The sequence below is a fragment of the Ictidomys tridecemlineatus genome, chromosome 10, assembly GCF_052094955.1.
Source record: "Ictidomys tridecemlineatus isolate mIctTri1 chromosome 10, mIctTri1.hap1, whole genome shotgun sequence".
Taxonomy (NCBI): domain Eukaryota; kingdom Metazoa; phylum Chordata; class Mammalia; order Rodentia; family Sciuridae; genus Ictidomys; species Ictidomys tridecemlineatus.
Window position 1 is genome coordinate 133,425,718 of NC_135486.1, and position 26,083 is coordinate 133,451,800.

Below are 26,083 nucleotides of genomic sequence, written 5' to 3' on the forward strand. Positions count from 1 at the left end.
CAAACCTGACACCTGAGCTGTGCACGTAGCTTTATTGCACTCTGTCCGTGTTCAAATTACAGAAAATTAAGTGTTGTGCCCAGGGAAGACAACCTCATCCCCCACCCCTGAATTGATTTCCTGACAACTATTTCCACGATACCCACAAAAGTTCAGTTATAATAAACTGTTAGAACAATGGAAAGGGACGTAACACAAAGACAGATAAAAACAGAAAGGGTAGCAAGCAAATTGGTTCCCATCCCTGAGACTCAGAAAGATCTACGTGACCTGTAGGCCTGTGAGTACACAGTCCCTGGCTGCGTCCTGACATTTAGGTCAATGATGGACCACATTTGTGCTGGTGGCCCTGAAAGATCACAAAGGAGCTGAAAAATTCCCTGATCACCTTGTGACGTCATTGCTGTCACCAATGTCACAATGCGCTCCTCCTGGGTTTGTGTTGGTGCTGGTGTAAACAGGCCTGGTGTGCTGCCAGACATGTAAAATAAAGCACAGAAAATTATACACAATATATAATACTTGATAATAAACAACCATTACTGGTTTATGCGTTTGCTCTACTATATACTCTGATCATTATTCAGAGTAAACTCCTACTCACAAAAAAAAAAGTTAATTGTGGCTGGGGAAGAGCATTTGCTTAGCATGTGCATAGCCCTGGGTTTGATACCTAGTACTATTAAAAAAAAAAATAGTGTAAAAATAATATGCCGTGTGGGGCCAGCAGGTGTGTGGGAGGCATCTCTCTCTCTCTCTCTCTCTCTCTCTCTCTCTCTCTCTCTCTCGCTCTCATCATCATCATCATCATCATCCTGGTGTGGGATTGAAGCCAGGGCCTCTGCATGCTAAGCATGCACTCTACCATGTCTCTGTATCTCCTGTGCTTGATTGGGCCTTATGTGGTCTTGTTCATTATGGCCCCAGGAGCAAGGGGCCACCCGTGTCATACAGCCTAGTGCACAGTAGGCTAGACCATCTGGAGTTGAGTAGCACACTCTGAGACGTTCACACAACAAAATCGCCTAAACACACATTTCTCTGAATGTATCCCTGTTGTTAAGCTGTTACCAATAATCTCGTTTCCTCCCCTAAGAGGAGGAACTCCCCCCAAAGGGTGTGTTTTCCAGTTGGATGTTGCAAAGTCAAGAGTGAGGCTGAGCCCCAAGAGCACATGTTTATTCAGTGACCAAAGAATGGAGAAATGGGAGCCTGGCTGGCAAATGGACTTCTCAACCTGTTTTAATGGAGAAATCATAGATTTAGAGTAAAAAGAAATAAAAGGGAAGGATAGGCGAATAAAGTTGTGGGGGGCTGTTCATGTCTTTGCAATTCACCTCTTTTTCCCTGCACCTTTTATAGTCTGGGGCTTGCTCTCCTGGCAGCTGGTAGATGTGTCACTTAGCATGGGAATTAGATTCTCATGAAGCTCGAGGTCATCCCTGGCAGCCATCTCAGATAGCCTACCTGAAGAGGAACTTTTGACACCCTGACCTCAAAGACAGGCTGGAAATGCAGCCAGGCCTCCTAGGGCGTACACTGGGTGACAGACGGGTGACTGAACATTCTTGAGCAGGATGTGTTGCGAAACTCGACTGCAGAACAATTCAATATGTTTTTCAAATGCACCGTCTCGGTTCCCTCATTGAGTGTGCTCCGTCAAGATAGAAGGAATGAGTCTGAATCACAGAAGAAATGACGGATGTAAGGTCAGGCAGTTTTAAAAGGCTGCTGGATGAGTCTTTATTGAGATTTCATTCCTGGGCGAGACCCTCAGACCAACAGGGTGGGTTGGGGAGAAGAGTGCAGGGCTGAACCAGACTGGAATTTTTATTGGGCTTAAGGAGGGCTTGGAACAGGAAAGGGGGGGTTTTAGAGTCCCTTGTCCTACTGGGGTTGGTCAGGGGAGCTGGCTAAGATTCAGGATTGGCCAGGAGACCCCGCTGATTGACAGGCGGTTCCTTCAACGCCTGATTGGTGTTTCTTTCTTGGGCTTGGATTGCTTAGTGCTTTGTTCCTCAACCACATCCGTCGACCTGACAACTGACTCTGGATCAAATGAAGCCACAAGAAAATAGTGGAAAATGCGACTTCAATAACTTCAAGTTGAGACTTAAGTGTGCCTCTTGGTACTTATGTTTTTTCCCTTCCCTTTGGTACCAGCTTGAACAATGAGCCTGATCCCCAGCCCTTTTTTTTTTTTTTTTTTTGGAGTTGTAGATGGAAAGTGTGCCTTTATTTTATTTGTTCATTTTTATGTGGTGCTTAGGATCCAACCCAGGACCTTGCACAAGCTAGGCAAGTGCTCTACCACTGAGCTACAACCCCAGCACCCCCAGCCCTTTTAAAAATTTTTTTATTTAGAGACAGGTTCTCTTGAAGTTGCTTAGGGCCTCACTAAGTTGCTGAGGCTGGCCTCAAACTTACGCTTCTCATGCCTCAGCCTCCCAGTTTGCTGGGATTACAGTGGGCACCACCCAACACAGCTACAATGTATCTTTCTTTAAACATTTATTTTTTTAGTTGTAGGTGGACACAATACTTACATTTCATTTTTATGTGGTGCTAAGGATCAAACCCAGTGCCTCACGCATGCTAGGCAAGAGCTCTACCACTGAGTCACAACTCCAGCCCTAAAAGGGATTTTAAGACTGCATTTTTTTCTACTTACGCTACAAATAGAATGAGAACACATTTGGAAATGACTTCAAGTCAAAAATTTCAGTTCTATGACCATACCTACTGGAAAATGTGGAAGAATTCACTAAGTGATGAAGAAACACAGAAAGACTAGGACAACTTACATCTCAATCCAAAGGAAAGGTATAAATCTTGTGAATTGCAAGCTGACACAGTGGCATGTGCCTGTCATGGTCACAGGGCATGAATCTGAGACCATCCTGGGCAACACAGTGAGACCCTATCTCACAAAAAGAAGCAAAACAAAAAGATCTTGTATTTGCAATAAAGACAATTAGGAAAGATTACAGATTATACATCTCATTACCCTTATATATTTCTCATATATATCACCAATAACACAAAATAGTCAATCATTTGCTTAAAATTCATTTACTTTTTACATACACAGTCATAACTACATCAACATTTTAATATCCATAAGTGATACATAAAATTTAAACTCGAAAATGAAGCAACTGGTGTTGCTTTTACAATGCTTCCCACCTGAAATAGGAAAAGAACGTTCTGGCCACGTGGCTCAGAGGAACAAGACACTGATACAAGTATTAGAAAGTAAGCAAATAGAACATTCATCATGAATACTAAATGGTAATATTCAACATGGCAGGAACCAAGGTCAAATACCAAGCATTTGACCTTGGTATAGAAGTAAAGAATAGCACTGTGGTAGCCTACAGTGGCCTTCCAGCGGTAGTAGAAGGTTTGCCACTTAACAGGAACCAGTTCTCAGTCCCCAACAGGCACAAATTCATAGCGCACACACTCCATCCATCAGCAACCCAATGTGGAAATGCAGTCAATTCTATTATTTGGCACTGTCTGGCCATCAGGCTCAATTTCCATTTTCAGGTCATGTGGCCTTTCTCGTCCTATGGAGTGAATGCAGAAGAGGAAGAACAAGCAGGCACCTACTATTGTGATTTCAGAGGTCGCAGGAAGGCATGTTCCTGCAATTGTGTAACAGGTGTGATCTGTCAGTCATCACTCAGACAAGCCCTAGTATGCACCATGAACTATTAAATAGTAATACACATGCACAAGGGCTATTTAGTGGTTTAGGGAAGACCCCACTATCATTCCATCCAACTTTTAGTTTTTATTTATTTTTGGAATGCTGGGGATGGAACCCAGGTCCGGCTCCATTCAACTCTTCTCTTTTAAGATTGAACCCAGGGATGCTTAACTACTGGGCTACATCCCAGGCCCCCTCCCCGCTTTTTTTTTTTTTTTTGAGACAGGGCCTCCCTAAGCTGCTGAGGCTGGCTTTGAACTTGTGATCCTCCTGTCTCAGCCTCCTGAGCCACTGGGATTATAGGCATGTGCCACTGCAACCAGCTTCCATTCAACTTTTAAAGACCAACACCCTGGTCTTGTAGAGATGGGGAGAAACATGAGAAGTTGCTCTTCTGAGGGATACATGCAAGCAGGGCTGAGGATCCAAATCCCACAAGCCATTTCCACCTCCAAGAGAACAACTGTCTGGCCCTGGGAGCTACAGCTGGAGAAAGTCAGGGCTGAACAGAGATTAACTCAGTATAGCTGTCTGCATATGGAGATGAAAGTGAAAGGGTGATCCGTTCAGTTTTAGACAGAAAAAACAATCCACAAACTACATAAATTCATTCACATTCTTGCTGAGTTTCTGCTCTCTGCCCACCCTGTGCAGAACCCCTCAGATACAAACATGAATAAGAAATATATTCTTCCTCCAAGCTCGTGGTCTGGTAGGGAAGACAGATGCGCCAACAGAGAATGACTAGACTTTGCTAAAAATTCACAATGATGGCAATGATCTTTGCCAGGCTGGTTTTCATCCAACAAAAATTGGATGGCATCATGTACCAGGAGTCTTCTGCCAAAAAAATATAACCTCCCCTCTCCCTACAGAAAGAGTTCCTGAAAAGCCATCCAAAGATAAGTTGTATTAGCAATAACAAAATAAAATCTAACCACAAGGATGAGATCCTCGTTAGAATAAGTTATATTCCATGCATGTATGTGTCAAAATGTACTCTACTATCATAAATTTTTAAAAAGAACAAATTAAAAAAAAATAATATAGAAAGGCTTTTCTACACATCACAGTAAAATAGTTTCATAAGACTACTTTTGGAACATGTAGCTGAAATCAGCCAAAGGAAAGAGAACAGGAGTTTTGAGAGGCAAGAAAAAAGAAGCGAGAACTATTTTGAAAGAGAGAGCACTACAGCCAGAGATAGGGGGCACCCAGAGGAAGGAGAGGGAAGGGGGGTACCACCTTCTCTAATGTGTGGTTGTCCCCACCACGTGGGTACTGACCCCTGACCTTAGGGACATTATTCTACCACCCTGGAGTGTTCGAGTGGTCCAAGTACTGGCAACGGAGACAGGTGAGCGATCTAGATTTTGTTTTTGTTTGGGGCGTTTTCTTTGTGGGTGCTGGGGACAGAACCCAGGGCTCACACATGCTGAGCCGCACCTCCAGCCCTGGAGAGGGGGGCTTTGGTGGAGAGTCCACCCAGAGCAAGGAAGAGATGCGTGAATCAAGATTCAGTTAAGGAAAATAAAATTCTTAAAAATATATATTCAGTTAAGGAAAGATAGACACACCAAAAATAGAAAAAGACAGGCTTTCAATGAATGTGTACCAAAAATATTATTAATTATTTTCTTCTGTTCACATCTCTTCATATGCTCTTTATCTTTAAACTCCAGATTTTCCTTTTCATTTATGGGCTGCCAGGGATATTAAATGAAAATATTTCAATAGTTTGCATTTTCGACAATTTAGTTCTAAAGCTCATGAGTAACAATAGATTAAATAAAGTGAATCCAAAGTCAAAAACTTCAGGCACAGAAATTTATTAACTTTTTAATACTCTCCAGAAGATGAACCTAATTTTAAATGAAAGCTGCCTCTTAAACTATATTATGGTTGTTCTAGACCATAATTTGTTTTGGCAAACACTCTGAAGAAATTCGCATGAAATTTCAATGAACTACAAGTAAATTACCCATGTAGCAAAAAATATTTTTGGATAGCTGCAAATGAATGCTAAAAGATGATGGACTTTGGAAGAAAAATAGTAATCAAATAAAATATGTAGTGATGGCACATGGGTTAGAAATTATTCCCGGTAATCCGTCTCTATTAAGGAGACTATCCACATTTAATTTGGTCAAGTGTAGTTACACAGTGAACGTGAAGGCCCTATTGAGACACAACCCAAAATGCCAAAGTAAAATTTCTTTTTAGGGTTTTAATCCGAAAGACATAGAATAATTTTTTCCTTGATTCACTAAAAACCAAAATTACAGTCATTAATGAAAATGTTCCCCCTTTGAACCCTAACTTTTAGTATGTTTCGTTTCTTTCATTCATTAAACAGTTTCTTATTCTGGCCCAAACAGCATCATTGCAAATCTAGTAATAATTAAATCTTCCCAAAGCTTCCTTCCCCTGAAGTAAATCCAGTGTGATCCATAACTACCAAATTTACTGGCATTACAGCAGACAAATAATCAATTTCTCTATCCACCAAATTACCCAACTGAACAGATTTTGAGAAAAAATATGGAAGTCGCAGGATAAGGCAGTCACACTTGCTAGAAGATTTTAAACATACCCAGCCTCTCCTGTGACTTCTATTAATTTGCCTACAAAAAAGGCTGATAAGGTGCAAATTATGAATGATTTTTAATTACAGGTGAGCTGGATAAAAGTACCTACATTTTTTTGAAAGTTGAGGAATGGTCAGTGGAAATTTCTCTCTGTGTTAGACACTATGTATATTTTTTTCCCTTGCTTTTCCTTTCTTTTCTTTTTTTATTTTTGCAGTGCTAGGGACCGAACCCAGCCAAATGCTGGGCAAATGCTCAACCACCAAGTCCCACTCCCAGCCCCTAAATGCTTATTTCTCTATACTTTCTCCTTCAAGACCCCATCTCCATTCATAGAGAAAGAAAGCTACCACCTCCCACACCCCAAGCCCCGCACCAAGACTCCATTTTTCAATTTTATGGAAAGGGTCAGATCTCTGGAGACTGCAGATGGAAACTAGATGTCCAAAAATTTTGACAAGTGGTACTTAATTATAATTATCCTGGATACACTTTTTCGATGACACGATTTGCTTTGTGTTAACAAATGGCTTTTCTGTTGAATTAACTACTTTTGAAATAATGCAAATAAAAAAATTGTTTTAGAATTCAACCTTCTAGAAACTTTCTTAGTATTATCCAAATGTAAAATATATCAACATTTATTAATTCAAATAAATTATATATTTAAAAGTTACATGTTTAAGAATTATGTAAACATATTACAAGTTATACAAATCACAGACTTACAAATTTACAAATACATTCTTAAAATTGATCTTAAATATAAATTCTCAAGATAAATTAGGAGTTTTAAGGAGAAAAAAAAAAAAAAGAGTTCAGGGGCAAGGTGTGGTGGTGCAGACCCTGTAAGCCCAGCAACTCAGGCGGCTAAGACAGGAGAATCACAAGTTCAAGGTCAGCCTGGGCAAACCCTGTCTCTCAATAAAAAATAAACAAACAAAAATGGATGGGACTGTGGCTCAGTGGTAAAACACCTTGGGTTGAGTCTCCAGTACCCAAAATAAAAAGAAAGAAAAAAAGAGTTCAAGGCTTCACATCTAGAAAATTGGGAAACGGGTCATTGGAAGCAACAGAATTGTGGAGTAGCTCTTGAGTGAAAGTGGCTGAAACTGGGCTCACGGAGTCCTCCTGCCTCAGCTTCCTGAATAACTGGGACACCGTCCACATGACCATATCCAGTTACTCACATGATTTTTAAACCTGCTGGTGTCGAGGTTAGACAAACTGGATAAATCTGAAAGACGGGCTCAAGTTTCTCACACCTACTTTAAAGTATACAGATTGATTTTAAAGCACTGAATCTTAAAAACACATCAGTGAGCTGGGTGTAGCTCAGCAGTGCTTGTTAGCATGAGCAAGACCTTGAATTTGACCCAGGGAGCTTTCAAGAAGAAAAAACAAATCACCTGTGTGAGATTTGGAGTAACTATTTTCCCTGGTACAGTATGGACTCAAGTTTCTCCTCTCAGAGAAGAAAAATTATTAGTTTTTTTAGAACTTACTTAGGTATTATGATATAAAAGTAGAGTACATCAATAAAATATTGTTTGGAATGCTCATCATACTCTATTCTTTTTTGATGATAAAAGTGTACTTATAGAATTTAAACATCAGCATAATAATTATTATAGAGTATTTCAGAGGGGAAATCTGATTATTCAGTCTTCTCCTTGATTGAGTTCTATGTAAGTAGAAATGCACTGTCAGGACTATATTTGATATAAAAGGTAATCTGATCCAAAAGTGTTTAGGAGACAACCTGAGATTTTAAAATAGAGATATAAACAAGTAGCACAGGGTCTCTGAACTCAACAGGCACTAAAATATTAGAACAGAAATATTAATAATTCTAAAATGCCCTTTTGCCACTGTAGTCAATTTTAGCCAAAATACCAGGAAAGCAAAAGCTTTAAAGAAGCAGGATTTTCAGAGTAGAACTGGGGGAGAAGATCTAGATGGAATTTAAAGGAACTATGGATCATTTAAAAGCAACTGGGTGTACAGAAGTGCGATTCTTCAAAATGGAGCTCAGACCTGATGAATGAAACGCTTTCTCTGCAGGGAATTCAGTGCACTTTGGGGACAAAAGGTAGTCCCATTAAGGGGGGCCCTGCCTCCTCACTTCCCTGGGTGCCTTCCTCCCACATCGGCCTCTTTTCTGTGAAGGAAGGCGAATGCTGACTGCAAAGTGCCATCGCCGCTCTGCTGGGAAAAGCAGAGGAAGGTGGCCCAGAGGAAACCACAGAGTCCAGTGTAAGCTGTCCTCCAGTGGACGGGAACCAGGCCGAAGTTGGTCAGCTGGAACAGAGAGAGTCTGTAAGGGCTCCACAAGTCAGAGGCAGGGTTGGCATTCTGAGTGGTTTTGTTTATTTGTCTATTTGGGGTTTTGTTTTGGCAGCGCTGGGCATCAAACCCCAGACCTCAGACATGCCAGGCAAGCCCCCTCCCACGGAGCTACACCCCAGCCCTCGGTTCCAAGGAGTTTGAAACTCACCTGTACAAAAGGCCAGTACATCAGACCTGTCTGGAATAAGGAAAAACCTGATTAGAATGCTTTTTCAATCTCACACACACAATTCTATAAGAACAAGAAATATGAGGAAGACAAAATGCCCAGGTGGTACACTGTTTCACACTAAGCCGATTAAATTCAGATTACTCTTTTCTTCCTTTTTTCTTTCTTTCTCTATTCGCTTCTTTCTTTCTTGACTGTTCCCATTTCAGGCATACTTTCTTTTTTTACTTGTTTATATTTTCTGAAGTTTCTAAACTAAACAGTTGCAAACCAAAGATATACTATGTACTTTTACATTAATATATATTACATGTACTACATATTTTATATTTAAAGTATATGTTCATTTGAGAATTTAACAAAGTATTTTTGTAAAGTAGCAAAAAATAATTCTCGAAGGCTAAACCCATTCAAATATGGCTTGACTTCTTCTTTCTTTTTCTTTTTTTTGGGGGGGGGGATTGAACCCAATGGTGCTTAACCACTGAGCCACATCCCCAGCCCTTTTTATTTTTTTATTTTGAAACAATCTCACTAAGTTGCTTAGGGCCTCACTAAGTTGCTGAGGCTGACCTTGAACTTGTGTGATCTTCCTGCCTCAGCCTCCTGTGTCACCTGGATTAAAAGTCTGAGCCAGTACACCGGATCATCTTTTTTTTAATTTTTTTTAGATGTTGATGGACCTCTATTTTATTTATTTATTTATTTGTTTGTTTGTTTGTTTGTTTATATGCAGTGTTGAGAATTGAACCCAATGCCTCTCACACACCAGGCAAGTGCTCTACCACTGAGCTACAACCTCAGCCTCCTGGCTCACCTTTTATAGTTAAAAAATATATATATATATTTGGAAATAATTTCAAACTTACAAAAACTAACAAGAATAGTCTAAGTAAGCTGGGCTCAGTGGTACACACCTGTAATCCCAGCAGCTAGGGAGGCTGAAGCAGGAGGATTAAGAGTTCAAAGCCAACCTCAGCAATAGTGAGGCACTAAGCAACTCAGTGAGGCCCTGTTTCTAAATAAAATACAAAATAGGGCTGGGGATGGGGCTCAGTGGTTGAGTGTCCTTGAGTTAAATCCCTGGTAGAAAGAAAGAAAGAAAGAAAAGAAAAGAAAGAAAGGAAGGAAGGAAGGAAGGAAGGAAGGAAGGAAGGAAAGAATAGTCTAAAGAACATTCCTGTATTCTTTATCCAAATTCACCTATTTTTTTAACACTTTGTCCCACTTGCTTTATTAATTGCTTGCTCCATGCCTCCATCCCTCCATGCCCCCGCCCATGCACGCCCCTCTCCAGGCTACTTGCATGCATGCATCTGTCTGATATGGTTTTGTGGATCATCTGAGAGGACGCTATACACAGAATTGCCCCTTACCCCTGGATACTTAAGTATCTATTTCCTTAGAATTAGGATGTTCTTTTATATCACCACAATTCTATAGGTTATATAATCATCAATTTCAATAAAGTTACCAATGACCATGCTTTATATATTGTCCATTGTGGGAGCCACCCTGGATGACGGTGCCTTTAAGTCCTGATGTACGGGATTCTGAGAATTATTGCTTTCAGTCTGGCCCAGTAGCGCCAGGTCACAGTAACTTGGGCATTACCCCAGCTCGGATAACAAGGAGTGGCTCCAGGAGTAGGTGTCACCCACTGGGGTTAAGTTACACTCACCTGTTCCTTTGTAATCCTACCCCTTCTACCTTTTTTGGATAGAATATTCTAAGAAACAGTGTCCCCCCAAATAAAAGCCCACTTCCAAAGTGTGTGCTCGCTCTCGCGCTCTCTCTCTCTCTCTCTCTCTCTCTCTCTCTCTCTCTCGAAGCCTCTCGTGACCTTCTCTTGTCCCCCTTTTGTGGAGCCTGAGGCCAGGAGCCAGAGAAAGCCAACCTGAAGCTTATAAGAGGTATTCTGTGTCTGTGTGGTATTTTGCATCACCCGAATTCACACGAGTGACTTTAGTTCAGCTGCCCGCACTGGATGGGGGTGGCAGTCCATATCCCATTTTTCCAATTCAGGGACACAATATCTTTGTTTATTTATTTTTATGTGGCTCTGAGATTCAAACCCAGTGCCTCACACATGCAAGGCAAGTGATCTACCACTGAGCTACAACCCCAGTCCCTTCATGTCATTTCTTTTCCTTATGGTACGGGATCTATTTTAGGATGAGGAATTGCATGTACTTGCCGTGTCCCATTAGTTCCATTGATTAGGGACATTAAAAAAAAAAAAAAAAACTATTATGACATTGCTATCTCTGAAGAGTAAAGTCTTGCTTCTCTTAGAATAAAAACAAATATTTTAATATGGGGAGGTTTGTCTGTGCTTCCTCATGATTAGATTTGGGTTATAATTCCTGGCTGGAACACTGCATGTGGGTGGGGTCACGTCCTCGAGGTATCCCATCAGAAGGCGCATGATGCCCACCTGCCACTGATCAGAGATGCTCATTTTGATCACTGCTCGTGGTGTCGTTTTGCCACTGCACAGTTGCCCTTCTTTTACCCTTGAAACTATCATGGGTAGCAATAATGTAACTGTAGGGAGGCACTGAAGACCATTCAAACAGGAGCCCCTCCCCTTCAGGATACCCTCCTCCCTATGGGTGGATTCTCTGCCTCCAGTTGATTCTGTCTGGCCCACTGTCCTGTTGTGATGGGCTGCCTCATGGTGAGCTTCCATCCCCAGCAGTGGTCCCCCATTTGACCCGCTGCTGCCAGCATTCTGCTCTCCCAGGTATTTCTCTTTATTATCTGTATGGACTCAGGATTTCCTACTTCTTTCTATGTTTTATAATCCATTACTCTGCTTCATTATTTTTGGTGCTCAGGTGCCCCAGATTTAGCCAGTGGGAGGCCCTTCAAGCTGGCTCCTATGTCCTTGTGCTGTGCCACATCTTTTTTTTCTTTTTGAAAAATCTACTTCCTGGGGCTGGGGTTGTGGCTCAGCGGTAGAGCACTCGCCTAGCACGTGTGAGGCCCTGAGTTCAATCCTCAGCACCACGTATAAATAAATAAAACAAAGATATTGTCTAATTACAACTAAAAAATAAACATTAAAAAGAAAAATCTACTTCCTGACAGGTAAGGTGATGCATGCCTGTAAGTCCAGCAACTTGGGAGGCTGAGGTAGGAGGATTCCAAGTTTGGGGCAGCCTCAGCAATTTAGTGAGACCCTGTCTCAAAATAAAAAGGGCTGGGGAAGAATAATCCTGTATTCTGCAGTCCTGAAGAATTCTTCAGAGATAGCAATGTCATAATAGATTGAAAAACAAAAGGCTCAGAAAATAGGAAATGTCCCTGATGAATGGGGATGTGGTTAAGCACTTCTGGGTTCAATCCGAAATTTTTAAAAAAACAAAACTTCCTTACATTCTGGTATAACGAGATGTTCCAGGCTTAACTAATACCTTGTACCTTGTACCTGTCCTTCCCTAGTCTTGGAACCAGTCATTTCTTTAAGGAGTCCTCATTCATTCTTTTTTTATTAGGAATGATGTTAGAGACCAAAGTTTGAGCACTGATGGCACCATGTTATGTCAATAAAATCAGTGGCAGATGGGTGTAGTGGTAGTACATGCCCGTAATCCCAGCTGCTCTGGAGGAGGATCTCAAGTTCAAAGTCAACCTAAGCAACTTAGTGAGGCCCTAAGTAACTCAATGAGTGAGACCCTGTCTCTAAATTTAAAAATACAAAAAAAGGCTGGGGGTGTGGCTCAGTGGTTGAGCGCTCCTGGATTCACTCCCCAGTACCAAAAAAGAAAGAAAGAAAATCAGTGGCCAACAGGGCATGGAGGTGCATGCCTCTAATCCCAGCAGGCATGGGCGAGGGTGAGGAGGAGAATCACAAGTTCAAAGTCTCAGCCTCAGCAACTTAGCAACTATACAAAAACTATAAACTATGCAAGAGAAGAATGTAATATCAAATTGACTTGTTTTGTTTTTGGTACCAACAACTGAACTCAGGGGCACTCAACCACTGAGCCTCATCCCCAGCCCTATTTTGTATTTTATTTGGAGACAGGGTTTCACTGAGTTGCTTAGCACCTTGCTTTTGAGGCTGGGTTTGAATTCTTGATCCTCCTGCCTCAGGCTCCCAAGCTGCTGGAATTACAGGTGTGTACCACTGCGCCCAGCTCAGATTGACTTCTAAGAGAGAATACATTTGAGCCCCAATACTGCAGCCGGTGAAAGGAGACTGAAATTGCATGCCTTCTGCGCACAAAGTGAAAAAACAAACCAAAAGGCTCAATACATGAACAACAAATATTGTAGTCACATCCTTCCCACCTCCATTTAAAGAACAGACTGGAGTGGGGTGTGGTGGCATCCCCCTTTATTATCCCCATGAGGGGGGAGGCTGAGGCAGGGAATCACAAGTTCAAGACCAGCCTCAGCAACTTAGCAAGGCCCTGTCCCAAAATAAAAAGAGCAGGGATGTGGTTCAGTGGTAAAGTACCCCTGGGTTTTGTCCCCAGCACCAAAAAATATAGAAAGAAAGAGCATGGATTGGGCAGAGAAGTGGCTTCTTTACAACCAATACTCACCCTACCACTTGGAGTCAAGATAGCCCTCTGTGGCGGATTCGTTGTGAATACTTCTGACTGCAAACACTTTGTACTATTAGTTTCATTGGTCAAACTCGAATCAAGAGCCCAGTTTGCAGCCAATTTCTCCTATGTCTAATACCGCTAGCTCTGAACTCTCTTCTGTGTAGTAGAAACCTCACAATAGACCAAAGTATCTGAAATTCAACATTTCCCAAACTGAACCTGTCTTATTTTCTCTGATTGGCCCTTCCTCCATGTCCTATGTCATATGAAGACACACCACACATACGGTTGCTCCAGCCAGAAATCTGCTCCATCCCTCACCCCTTGACACTGCTTTTGATGGAGAACTAAATATATCTGAAACATGAGGCCCATCTGCATATATTCTGGAATCCTGAAGTTTTATCTCATTGTTATTAATAGAATCAAACCTGCTCTGGGCCAGAGATGAAAAATATCCCTGATTTTGCCAAGCCTTAGGATCGTGTTCAACAGATTTTTTTATTGACTAAATAAATGAAATGTGTGCGGGGCTGGATTGTATGCATTTGTACTGAGCAAACAGCACAGCAGGAGACTTGCTCCAAGCCTAGGGAGAAACCTGGGAAACATCACCCTTCTCTGTAAATACCTCTGTGGCATTAAGAAGATTCTTTTCACAAGGACTCAGCAGAAGGCACACCTGGAAACACTGGCTCTGAATGTGGGAACAATTTCATTAAAGCCACTCACATTCTCCAATTTCTACTTTGCAGCTAGCCTCTGAAATTTACAAAATAAATTGTGATCACTCATAAGCCGAAATATGATAAAGCCCCCAATCATCATGAATGTTGACGAAAATAAAGAGATTCTTTTCTACCCATGAGAAGCAAAGACAGCCCTAAGTCTCTTTCCAGTCAGCTGTCAGAACAAATTCCCATCAGGTACAGTGGTGCACGGCTGTAGTCCCAGCTAACAGGAGGATCACTTGAGTCCAGGAGTCTGAGAGCAGCTGGAGCAACACAGTCAGACCCCATTGCAGAAAAAAAAGAAAGAAAGAAAGAAAAATAAAACACAGGGCTGGGGATATATTGCCTCACATGCACAAGGTCCTAGGTTTGATCCCCAGCACCACGAAAACATAAAGAAAGAAAAAATAAAATATAAACAACAATTTGAAAATATTTAATGCATGCCTTAATCCCAGCGACTAGGGAGGCTGAGGCAGGGGGATCATAAGTTTGATTATAAGATTGGTCCAGTATCTATGAGATACTGGACCAATCAAATTGGAACCCTAATTTAAAAATAGTTTTACTAAAACGTACTTAATGTTAAAAATCTGCAAATACAATTTCAAAAACCTGTCTTACCTTATACGTGTTCCAAAATTTCTGTTTCAAGTCCAAAAGTACGTCATCCTTTTCCTGAAGAATGCTCATACCTATGTACAAAAGCACACACAGAAAGAATTTTAGGGATGGGGTGTACCTCAGTATTATTGCAATCAAAATTTAAATGTAGGGTGTCAATTTAGCCTTCCTGAAAACTACTTCATCATCCCTGGAAAGAAATTTGGGGATGGGGGGACTCTCTTAGGAAGGGTATAAAAATCAGTGTAATTTAAAAATTCTGCCCCAATCCTGAATGGAATGTTTCTGGACTACTGTGTTCAAGGACCTGGCTGTGATCCCCAGTACTGGAAAAAAACATTTTTTTTTTAGCCAGGTGCAGAGGAGCACAAGTTCAAAGCCAGCCTCAGCAAAAGTGAGGCACTAAGCAACTCAGTGAGACCCTGTCTCTAAATAAAATACAAAATAGGGCTAGGGATGTGGCTCAGTGTTTGAGTGCCCCTGGGTTCAACCCATGGTACAAAAAAAAATTTTTTTAATTTTTTTTTATAGATCCAGGTAAAATATTACTGTATAACAGTTCTTATTCAAGTTTTCAATTCCCATATTCAAAGTAACCAGCCATAATCACTCAATATATTCCTTTTGATCCAACAGTGAAAACAGAACACAATCTTCATTTCAAAACTAGATAAATGGTGGCCCAGCCTCGTGGCACACTCCTATACTACCAGCCACTAGGGAGCCTGAGGCAGGAGGATCTCAAGTTTGAGGCCAGCCTGGGCAATTTAGCAAGATCCTGTCTTGAAATAAAAAGGTGTGGGGATTAGCTCAACGATTGCCCAATATGTTCTAGGCCCCGGTTCAATCCCATGTACAAAAAATAAAAATAAAAATAAAAGACTAGATAAATTTTAAAGTAATGGCAAATACAAAGTTAGAATAATAGTTTATAGCAGAACAAATATTTTTTTCAATAAAAAAATGGTAAGAATCCACACACACATACAAAGTAGCATTAGTATAATGAACCTGTCAGTGAGATTTTCAAACATTTTGTGAAATGCTGAATATTTTTAAATTTCCTTTTTTTAAAAAAATATTTTTTAGTTGTCGATGGACCTTTATTTTATTTATTTGTATGCGCTCTGAGAATCAAACCCAGTGCCTCACGCATGCTAGGCAAGCCCACTACCACTGAGCCATAACCTCAGCTCCTCCTTTTTTTTCTTTTTTTTAATGCATGCTAAACACATGCTCTACCACTGAGCTACATCACTACCCTAATGTTATTCATTTTAAAAAGGCTGGTAGACTCTGGATATTCTAGCAACTGCAAATTTCCCATCAGTATTATTCTAATCAGAGTTTAAATGCAGGGTATCATTTAACCTTCCTGAAAACTACTTCATCATCCCTGGAAAGAAATTTGGGAATGGGAAGACTTTCTTAGGAAGGGTATAAAAATCAGTGTGATTTAAAAATTCTCCCCCAACCCTGATTACCAAGGAAGGGAAATCAGAGACTTATTAGTCAATTGCAGAAGATTCTTAGAACAAGAATCAAAAGAAAACCCAGCAAAAAAAAATATCGGTAATACTGTGTTCCACTTGCCCAGCATTAGTTAAATGCTATGCACTTCCTGTGTACCATTTCACCTGACCCGCCTAACAATTCTCCAAAGTAGGTAAGGCTAAAAGAAGGAAAAAAGATTAGGGAGGCTAATATCAGTGGAGTCCAACCTAGCTGTCCAATTCCAAGCCAGACCTCAAAACCGTCAGTACTCTGCCTCCCCAAGGTGGTCCTGACACAAAACATCATCAGACTTAGGCAATTTCCAAGTAACACCTTCAACAAGCATCCAACTCACCCCTCCTGCCTTCCCTCTTTGTTGTAACATGAAGAGAGGGAAAATGGAGGAGAAGTCAAAAACCAAAGCAAAGCAGCAATCTGAGCAGGAGTCTCTACCAGGGCCCTCAGGCCTCAATCACAAAAGACCAAAACCACTGAGACTTAGCTTTTTCTGACCTCAGACAGACAACAGCTCACCATCAGGGTCTCAAGATCAAGAACATGATTGACAGCCTAAAGATGTGGTCTTTGGGGTGAATCACTATTTGTAGGATGAGAATAAGGAGAGTACTTGCTTCATTGGTTGAAGATTAAAACAAATCCTGACCCCTTCACCAGTGTAAGGCCACTGTACTAACAGGCACAGGAACCTATTTGCAAACTTGGTTGGGACCAGGCACAGATCTTCCAATAAAATCAGGAGGCCCCTGCTCTCAGGCTGTCTAGTCTCCCCATCCCACTGACCCCATCGGCCAGAGGTTAGCTGAGACTTCAACAGGCAACCAGGTCTTTGATGATTCCTGTACCGTCTGTAGGGACTGTGGCCACCAAGCTGGGCTACAATTTATCTGGTATTTGAAAGAAGATTATGTTCTATTTTTACTGTTGGCCTCCCTAAATAAGATCTTGGTGCAGGGATGTTTCCTCAAGTTGGTGGCTCCCTCCTCTCAACCAGTTTTAAGAGTCACTGAGCCACTGAGAGAGGTCCCCTCCCAATTAGGGAGGGAATTTGTGACTCCCAGTGCCAAGGTTAGGTTGCAAACTGTAGAGATTTTCTTCAGAAATGAGAGTCCCTCCCCAGTTACCTGCCGGGATCGAGGCTCTACATAAGTTGCTAGGATGTTGGAAAGCTACCCACCCACCCCTTCTGTATTTCTTGGTGGTCCGGCAAGGGTTGCCAAAGTCAGACCTTCCACCTGCTGGCACATTTTCTGAAGAGAAGGCTTCCTTGCAGGTATAGAGTCCCCTCAAATTCTGAGTGAGACCCCCATGGAAAATCTTGTTACCAAAGCAGGACTAGGACCCTGGGCGTGGATTTTCTGGGCAACTAGGCCCAGCGACAGGTTCCACCTGCTCTGCTTCCCACAGTTCTGGGTCCCCTAGCACTTTGATGGTGTGTTGGACCCAGAGCATGAATTTTCCAGCAGCAGGATGCCTCCAGGGAGTGCAGTTGCTACAGGGTCAAGCTGGGGTTTAGGGAAAAGACCCCAAACCCTACCTATGTCCACTCTTGAACTCTGTCCAAATCGCCTCTGCTCTGATCCCTGGACCACCGGACTCCCCAGCTCCCAGGCTTCCCTAATTCCTCTCTCTGAGAAACCTCAATTTTCCAGTCCCAGCACCACAGCCCGGGTTCCCAGCCTCCAGTCCCCACCCCAGGGCTTTCAAACCGGGTCCCCACTTCCAGAGCTCCCTGCTTCTGCCTAAGTGCTCCGTCCCTGCAACAGTGCGCAAGGATCCTCCGCCCCCTCAGTCCTTTAACCTCCTTCTGGGCCTCCAGTACCCTAATCTCGGCACTCAGGCCCTCTAGTACCCCGGTCCCCTGGACCCTGCCCTGGCCCCTCACCGACATAGAAGGCCGAGAGGGCGATGGGCCCTCCGAACAGCTGGTCGCACAGCACCTTGGTCAGGACCACGCGCGGCGCACGGCCGGGCAGCGCGCGCTCCAGCAGGCGCAGCCACACGTAGTTGAAGTTGGCGTGGAAGGTCACGGCCAGGGTGGCCACGCGCCGCGTCTGGCGCCAGTCTGCCGGGCCGCCCCGCAGCCGCTGCTGGAGCGCGTCGCCGGCCGAGAAGAGCCCGGCGTACAGCAGGACGTTGGTGGGCCACGGGTAGCGCTGGGCCGCGCGCGGCAGCGCGCGCCACCATCCAGCCATGCCGGTGCCTGGGCACCCGCCCAGCCGCCTTACTGCACCGTCTCGGCCGCCCGCCGCCCGCGAGCCGAGCACCTCCACCTCCACCTTCACCTCCACCTCCACCTCCACCTGCCTCCTCCGGATGCTCGAGAGCGATTGGGCGCCCCGCGCACGCCCAGCCCGCGCGTCCAATCCCGAGGCCGCTGGCCATCGTGGGGGCTGAGCATTTGGAAAGCGCCTGGTCGGCGCAGTGCTAGAGTCCATTTGCATGAAATCTCCAGAATAGGCAAATCCAGACTGACAGAAGGTAGATTAGTCGTGGTCAGGGCTGGGCCATGTGAGAACAAAAAGGGACTGCTACCGGGGCTTGGGGTTCTTTTTAAGAGTGACCAACACGTTTTGTAATCAGACCCGGGCGATGGTTTGCAGGACTGTGTGAATATGCTAAAAGACATAAAAGGATGGATTTTGTGAATTCTATCTCACAAAATAAAAGATTCGGGCTCAAAAAAAAATGGCAATGTATTCTAAATGCTTGCCTGCAAGGAATTCATTCAGCACACAAAATACACTGACAGTGTCACTTCTTTTGGAGAAAAACAAAGGTTAAAATCCGAGACTTTTCGTGAATGTGAGATGGGCCAGTGTGCCTACTGTCTTCTCTTCAGTTGGCCCTCCATTGTCACTGCCTCCCCACAACAGCCTGAGTTCCCGAGCATTGTCCGGTGAGCAGGGGTCAGTGGACACCAGAACAGGTAGAAGCTCTGCCCTCATGGAACTCATTTTCTCCTTACTTCTTTTCCTGTTCTTTCCACATTTTCTGTTTATCCTATTTTACTTAATTTTTAAATGTATATTTTTAAACTTTTTCTTCCACATTAAAAAATTTTTTTAATTTATTCATTTATTTTTCTATATGGCACTTCCCGCTCCACTCTTCCCACCTCTTGGTTCCTAGCTTCTACTCTACTGATTTTCCTTTGATTTTCATGAGATCCCTGCCTCTCTTCTCTTCTCCATTTTCCTCTGTGGCTTCCACTTATGAGAGAAAACACATGATTTTGACCTTCTGGGTTTGACTTATTTCCCTTAACATATGTTCTCAAGTTTTATCTATTTTTCTGCCAATGACATAATTTCACCGTCTTTATGGCTGAATAAAACTGCATTGTGTATATGTATCACATTTTCTTTATCCATTCATCTGTTGATGGTCACCTAGGCTGGTTCCATAGTTTGGCTATTGTGAATTGTGCATGTACCACTGTAGTATGCTGACTTCAATTCTTTAGGATAAATACTGAGGAGTGGTATTGCAGGTCATAATGTGGTTCCAAGCCTAGTCTTTTGAGGAACCTCCATACTGATTTCCACAGTGGCTATACTAATTTTCAATCTCACCAACAGTTTAAAGGTGTTCTTTTTTCTCCCCATCCTCTCTAGCATTTACTACTCTTTATATTTTTTTAAAATAATTTTTAGTTGTAGATAGACAAAATGCCTTTATTTTTAAAAATTTTTAGCTGTAATTGGACACAATACCTTTATTTTATTTATTTTTATGTGCTGCTGAGGTCTGAACACAGTGCCTCACATGTACTAGGCAAGCTGTCTGCCACTGAGCCACAACCCTAGCCCTGTTTATATTCTTGATGACTGGTGTGAGATGAAGTCTCAGTGTAGTTTTTAATTTGCATTTCCCTAATTGCTAATGATGAACATTTTTTCATATATTTGTAGGTCATTGAATTTCTTCTTTTACAAAGCATCTGTTTAGTTTATTTGTCCCATTTAATTGGATTTTTTTAGTGATAAGTTTTTTTTTTTAGTTCTTACATATTTTAAACATTAATCCTCTATCAGAAGATGTTTTAGTCAGCTTTGTTGCCACTATAACCAAAAAAAAAAAAATCTGCAAAGAACAATTTTAGAGGAGGAAAAGTTAATTTGGGGGTTCACAACTTCACAGGTCTCAGTCCATAGACAGCCAGCTCCATTTCTCTGGGCCTAATGTGTGGCAGAACATCATGGCAGAAGAATGTGTAGGAAAGTGGCTCAGGACATGGCTACCAGGAAGTAAAGAGAGACACTGCAGACCAGGGACAAATATATACCACAAAATATGCCCCCCATGACCCTCCTCCTTCAACCAGACTCTACCTGTCTACAGTTATCACCCAGTTAATATTAACCCAGTTTAGGTTAAGGCTCTCATAACCTGATCATTTCACTCCTGAACTTTCTTGAATTGTCTCATGTATGAGTTTTTGGGAGAGACCTAATACCTAAACCATAACAGAAGAATAGTTAACAAAGATTTTCTCCCATTCTGTAGGTTCTCATTCCTAATTGTTTCCTTTGCTATGCAGAAGTTTTTTTCAATTTGATAACATCCCATCTATTAAATCTTCACATTATTTCCTGAGCTTTAGGGGTCCTATTGACATAGTCATTGCTTGTGCCTATATGTTGGAAGCATTGGCTTTATATTTTCTTCTAGGAGTTGCCTAGTTTCTGGTCTAATTCCTAGGTCCTTCATCCATTTTGAGTTGATTTTTGTACAGCATGAGAGATAAAGGTCTAGTTTCCTTATTGTACATGTAGATAACCAATTTTCCCAGCACCATTTGTTTAAAAGGCTGCTTTTTCTTCAATGTACGTTTTTTGGCTCCTTTGTCAAGGATCAGATGACTATCTCTGTGGGCTTGTCTTTGTGTCTTCTATTCTGTACCACTGGCATATGTGTCGTTTCTTATGTCAGAATCATGTAGTTTTTGTTACTATAGTATAATTTGAAGGCAGGTATTTTGATACCTCCAGCATTGCTTTTTTGTCTTAGGATTGCTTTGTCTATTTTGGGTCTTTTATTCTTCCAAATGAATTTTAGGACTGTTTTTTCTAAGTCATTGGTATTTTGATGGGGATTGCTTTGAATCTGTATATTGCCTTTGATAGTGTGGCCATTTTAATATTAATTATGCCTATACATGAACATGGGAGGTCTTTCCATCTTATGAGGTCTTCTTCAATTTCTTTCTTCAGTGTTCTGTAGTTTTCATCGTAGAAGTCTTTAGCCTTCTAGATTTATTCCTACGGTTTTTTGTTTTTGAGACTATTGTGAATAAAATAGGTTTTTTTTGACATTCTAAATATAGGATCATTAACTGCAGTGATAGTTTGTCTTCTTCCTTTGCTATTTTTATTCCTTTTTAAATTCCCTTCTTTTGCCTAATGGTGCTGGCTAAAATATCTAGCACTATAATAAATAGGAGGGGTGAGAGTGGACATCCTTGTCTTGTTCCAGATTTTAAAGGAAATGCTTTCAGTTTTTCCCCATTTATTATGAGATTGGCTTTGGTTTTTCATAAATAGTGTTGAGGTAGTTTCCTTCTATCCCTAATTTCTTCAGTGTTTTTATCATGCATGGGTGCTGAATTACATTTATTGATTTGCATGTTAAACCATCCTTATATCTCTGGAATAAAACCAATGTTTTATTCATGATGTACAATCTTCATAATATTTTGTTGAACACTAATATTTTATTAAGAATTTTTGCACCTAAGTTCATCCAGGATATTGGTCTGTAGTTCTCATTCCTTAATGCATCCTTATCTAGTTTTAGTATGAGTATGATATTGATTTCATAGAATGAATTTCGAAGTGTTCTTTCCCTTTCTACTTCATGGAATAATTTGAGGAATATTGACATTAGTTCTTTAAATGTCTGGTAGAATTTGACTGAGAATCCATCTGGTCCTGGGCTTTTCTTTGTAGGGAGGCTTTTTTTTTTAAACTGCTTCTGTCTTATTACAAGTTATTGGTCTGTTTGTTTCCTCTGTCCTCTTGATTCAATTTTGTTAGATTATATGTGTCTAGAAATGTATCCATTTCTTCTAGATTTTCCAATTTATTGGACTATAAATTTTCAAAATAGTCCCTAATGAGCTCTGGGTTTCTGTGATGTCTGTAGTATTTTCTCCTTTCCTCTCCTCTAACTTTATTAACTTGGAATTTCTCTCCTTTTCTTTTGGTTAGTTTGGCTAAGGGCTTATAGATCTTGTTTATCTTTTCAAAGAACCAACTTTGTTTCACTGATTCTTTGTATTATTATTTTTTTTATTCTCAAGTTCATTGATTTCAGCTCTGATCTTATTTCTTTCCTTCTACTGGTTGTGGGATTGGTTTGTTGCTCTTTTTTTCAAGGGACTTGAGATTCACCATTGGGTTGTGTATTTGGGATCTTTCTGATTTTCTAGTGTAGGCACTCATAACTATAAACTTTCCTCTTAGAACTGACTTTATAATGTCCCAGATTGTCTGTTTTTTTAACTGTTCTCATTTGAGCAAAAAAATTTTAATTTCTTTCCTGATTTCACCCATTCATCATTCAAAAGTGTATTTTTCAATCTTCCTGTGTTTTTATAATTTCTATAGGGTCTTGTCATTTTGATTTCTAATTTCATGCAATCTGATAAGATGCAAGGAATTATACCTTTTTGTGTGTGTATTTGCTAAGAGTTGCTTTGTGGCCTGATTTTTAACTTTAAATTTTTTAAATAATTCCAGAATTACAAAAAGAGTTGAAAAAATAATTTATTGAGTATCATTATGTGCCAGGCAATAAACTGGAGGCTTAGAAAGGACTTATAATTGCTGCTGCTTCTTTTTCTTCCCAGGGCTGAGGATTGAACCCAGGGGCTTGTGAATGCTAGGCAAGTGTTCTGCCACTGAGCTACGTCTCCAAATTCACGGATTTGTATTTTCTATGTTTTTTTTTTAAATCCAATTCCTGTCTAAATTAGAAGAAATTTATATGATCTATGAGAAAAGAAACTCTCCCTAATGATTCCTACACAATTCTCTTAACTAAATTTGTTGAAAGAAATAGAAAAATTTGGTTCTTAGAAAAGGAGACCTGGAGCTGGAAGTGGGGTGGGTTATGGTTAGGGCTGCCAAGTAAAATAGAAGGTGCCCAGGTGCCCAGTTACCTAAGGAGATCAGATAAACAAAGAATAACTTTTTTAGGATAAGTATATACCATACAAAGTTTGGGGCATAGTCGAATTGAAAACATCTTCATTATTCATCTGAAATTAAAAGTTAATTGGATACCCTGTATTTAATTTTTATTTTGCTAAATCTGGCAACCCCAGGGGCATGGGACTGATGTTAACTGGGAGCCTACTGCATGTGTCAGTTCTGTACATTGTCTCATTACTCTCCACAGAGAGTCAGCCAAAATCCAGGGAGGTCTTTATTGAGCAGCTCAACATATTTACTTAATGAGAGCTGAAAGGAATGTTTAGAAGGCTTGGATGGTTTTACATGCATTGCTGTATACTTGTCTCTTCTTAAAAGCGATTTTTAAAAATTCAGTAACTACAGAAAACCTATTAATCAAGCAAATGCTAAGACTAGCATAGCCTTCAAACAAAAGATGTTCTCAGATTCATTAATTAATTACAGTGATGCTTTGTCATCTGTGGAAGCTGTGATTCAGAGCCCTCCAGCAATAATGAGATAACACATTCATGTGGTATTAAGATCCCTGAACAGTGGGGGAGGACTGGGGAACAGAGCACTGTATTAAAATGTAAAAGGAGAGTTCTGTTAGGAGCTGTTTCAGCAGGGAATAAGTGGGGGACTGAGCTTCAATTTACAATTGAGGATCATATTGAAAATACACGCACACGATGACAATGATGCTTATTGTAGCTGCTATTATTTCATTTTGTAAAAATAAATTGGGGCTTAATAAGAACCACCGATTTGGCCCACAATGTCTAAACTCTTTTTCTTCCAACCCTGAAGTTTCTGACAACTGAAAGACTTCTATGCCTAAAAGCTTTAAGACCAATGGTCCACCCTTCCAGGAAAGGTAGTGGAACTGAGGGAAAACCTGAATAAGTCCTCTTGCTTCAGTTGATTTCAGTTACTTGCTTTTATCAACAAGTTGAGAGGTCACCTAGTTCAGCAATATGCTCCCATGAGCTTCACTGGGGATGACGCCTCTGGGTCTCAATGGTAATGGCAGCCTGAGTTCTTGTTCAGAAACTTAATGGCTGCTTTTGTGACCTGGAGCCTATTGAAACAACTGACTCTTCATTTAGGCCTATGCAAGTGTCCAGTGGGTGACCTTCGATCTCAGAGGCCAACACTCCACCCTGAGTTCTGTGAGCTGCTCTAGAAAATTAAATGAACCTGAGCAGGAGGTGTGGGAACCCCAGTTTATAGCCCCTTGATCAGTAGTTCCTGAGGCCCAGACTTAAGACTGGCTTTGATGTGAGGGCAGTCTTGGGGACTGAAATGTCAACCCGTGGGATCTAATGCTATCTCCAAGTAGATGATGTCAGAATTGAATTCAACTAGAGGACACCCACACTGGTGTCTGCTGCAGAATGGTGTGCTTTTGAGGAGAAGAAACCGCCACACCTTCTGAGGTCACAGAAGTCATCTGTGTGGATTGTGGTGTGAAAGCAGAGGAAAATTGTGTATTCCAGAACATTCTTCATGTTGGCTCTAGAATTTCTTGACCTGAATGGTAGGAAGGCTGCTTTAATTTGGAGGTGTGTCCTGCAAGCACAAGGTTTTTGTTCCCAGTGTGGCCATTACTTTGTATTACATTATTTGATGGTTGTTTTCTATTTTTAAAAATATTTTGTTTTTTGTTTTTTGTTTTTTTAAGAGAGAGGAGAAGGGGAGAGACAGAGAGAGAGAATTTATTTATTTATTTATTTATTTTAGTTCTTGGCGGACACAACATCTTTGTTGGTATGTGGTGCTGAGGATCGAACCCGGGCCACACGCATGCCAGGCAAGCGCGATACTGCTTGAGCCACATCCCCAGCCCCAATATTTTGGTTTTTTTTTTAGTTTGTAGTTGGACAGAATACCTTTATTTTATTTTTATGTGGTGCTGAGGATCAAACCCAGCACTCCACACGGGCTAGGTGCTCTATCACTGAGCCACAACCCTAGCCCCTATTTTCGATTTTACACCATTATAAACAATGCTACTATAGACATTCTTACAGCAAACTTTTTTTTCCCCCAGTACTAAGGATTGGACCCAGGGGCACTCTACCACGGAGCTACATCCCTAGTCTTCTTTTTTATTTTGAGACAGGGTCTCACTAAATTGTCCAAACTGATCTCAAATTTGCAATCCTACTGCCTATAGGATTACAGGCAAGGGCCATTGGCCAGGCTTGCATTTCTTCTATGACAAGTAATGGTGAACTTTTATTCATGTTTATTGGCTATTTGCACATGTTTTTCCTTCTTATATTGTCATTGCTCATTTACCTTTTGGGCATACCATTTTAGAAAAATCTGGGTACTTTCACAAAATGTAAATAAAACTGAACAAATTAAAATTAAATTGTAGTTTTGAAAAAAACTTTTTAAATTCTTGATTTCACATGACCACATCAATCCTAATGTATCTGCTTCAGATTTTCCAAAACTTAATACCCAACTCTGCTTCTGTGATAACTAGATGATGGCGGAAAACTTTCTAATATTAAAAAAAAGTCCTTTGAGTACCAGAAAAGTATCTATGGGAATGTTTTCCACAGTCTTTAATATTAATAAATCACTACTTCTTGATGGCAGTGGTTAGTTTTGCTTACTTTTCTTCTATGTCTAGCAGATTAT

General features: G+C 41.1%; 1 protein-coding gene across 5 annotated transcripts; it reads right to left on the bottom strand.

Moving 5' to 3' along the window:
• Window positions 1–3,056: 3,056 nt before the first annotated feature.
• On the bottom strand, window positions 3,057–18,552 carry Mpv17l (MPV17 mitochondrial inner membrane protein like). Of its 5 annotated transcripts, none has more exons than XM_078024319.1 (5): window positions 18,191–18,552; window positions 14,739–14,809; window positions 14,015–14,080; window positions 8,801–8,830; window positions 3,057–8,604 (listed from the first exon to the last, which is right to left on the bottom strand). In XM_078024319.1, the coding sequence occupies exons 1-5, from the start codon at window positions 18,435–18,437 to the stop codon at window positions 8,425–8,427; spliced, it is 594 nt and encodes a 197-aa protein (XP_077880445.1). In that variant the 5' UTR covers window positions 18,438–18,552; the 3' UTR covers window positions 3,057–8,424. The 5 variants fall into 5 exon arrangements, with proteins under 5 accessions (XP_077880445.1, XP_077880444.1, XP_005323748.1 ...); XM_078024318.1 differs by having other exon boundaries at window positions 18,136–18,552; XM_005323691.5 differs by lacking the exon at window positions 14,015–14,080 and having other exon boundaries at window positions 18,136–18,551.
• Between the last annotated feature and the right edge of the window lie 7,531 nt (window positions 18,553–26,083).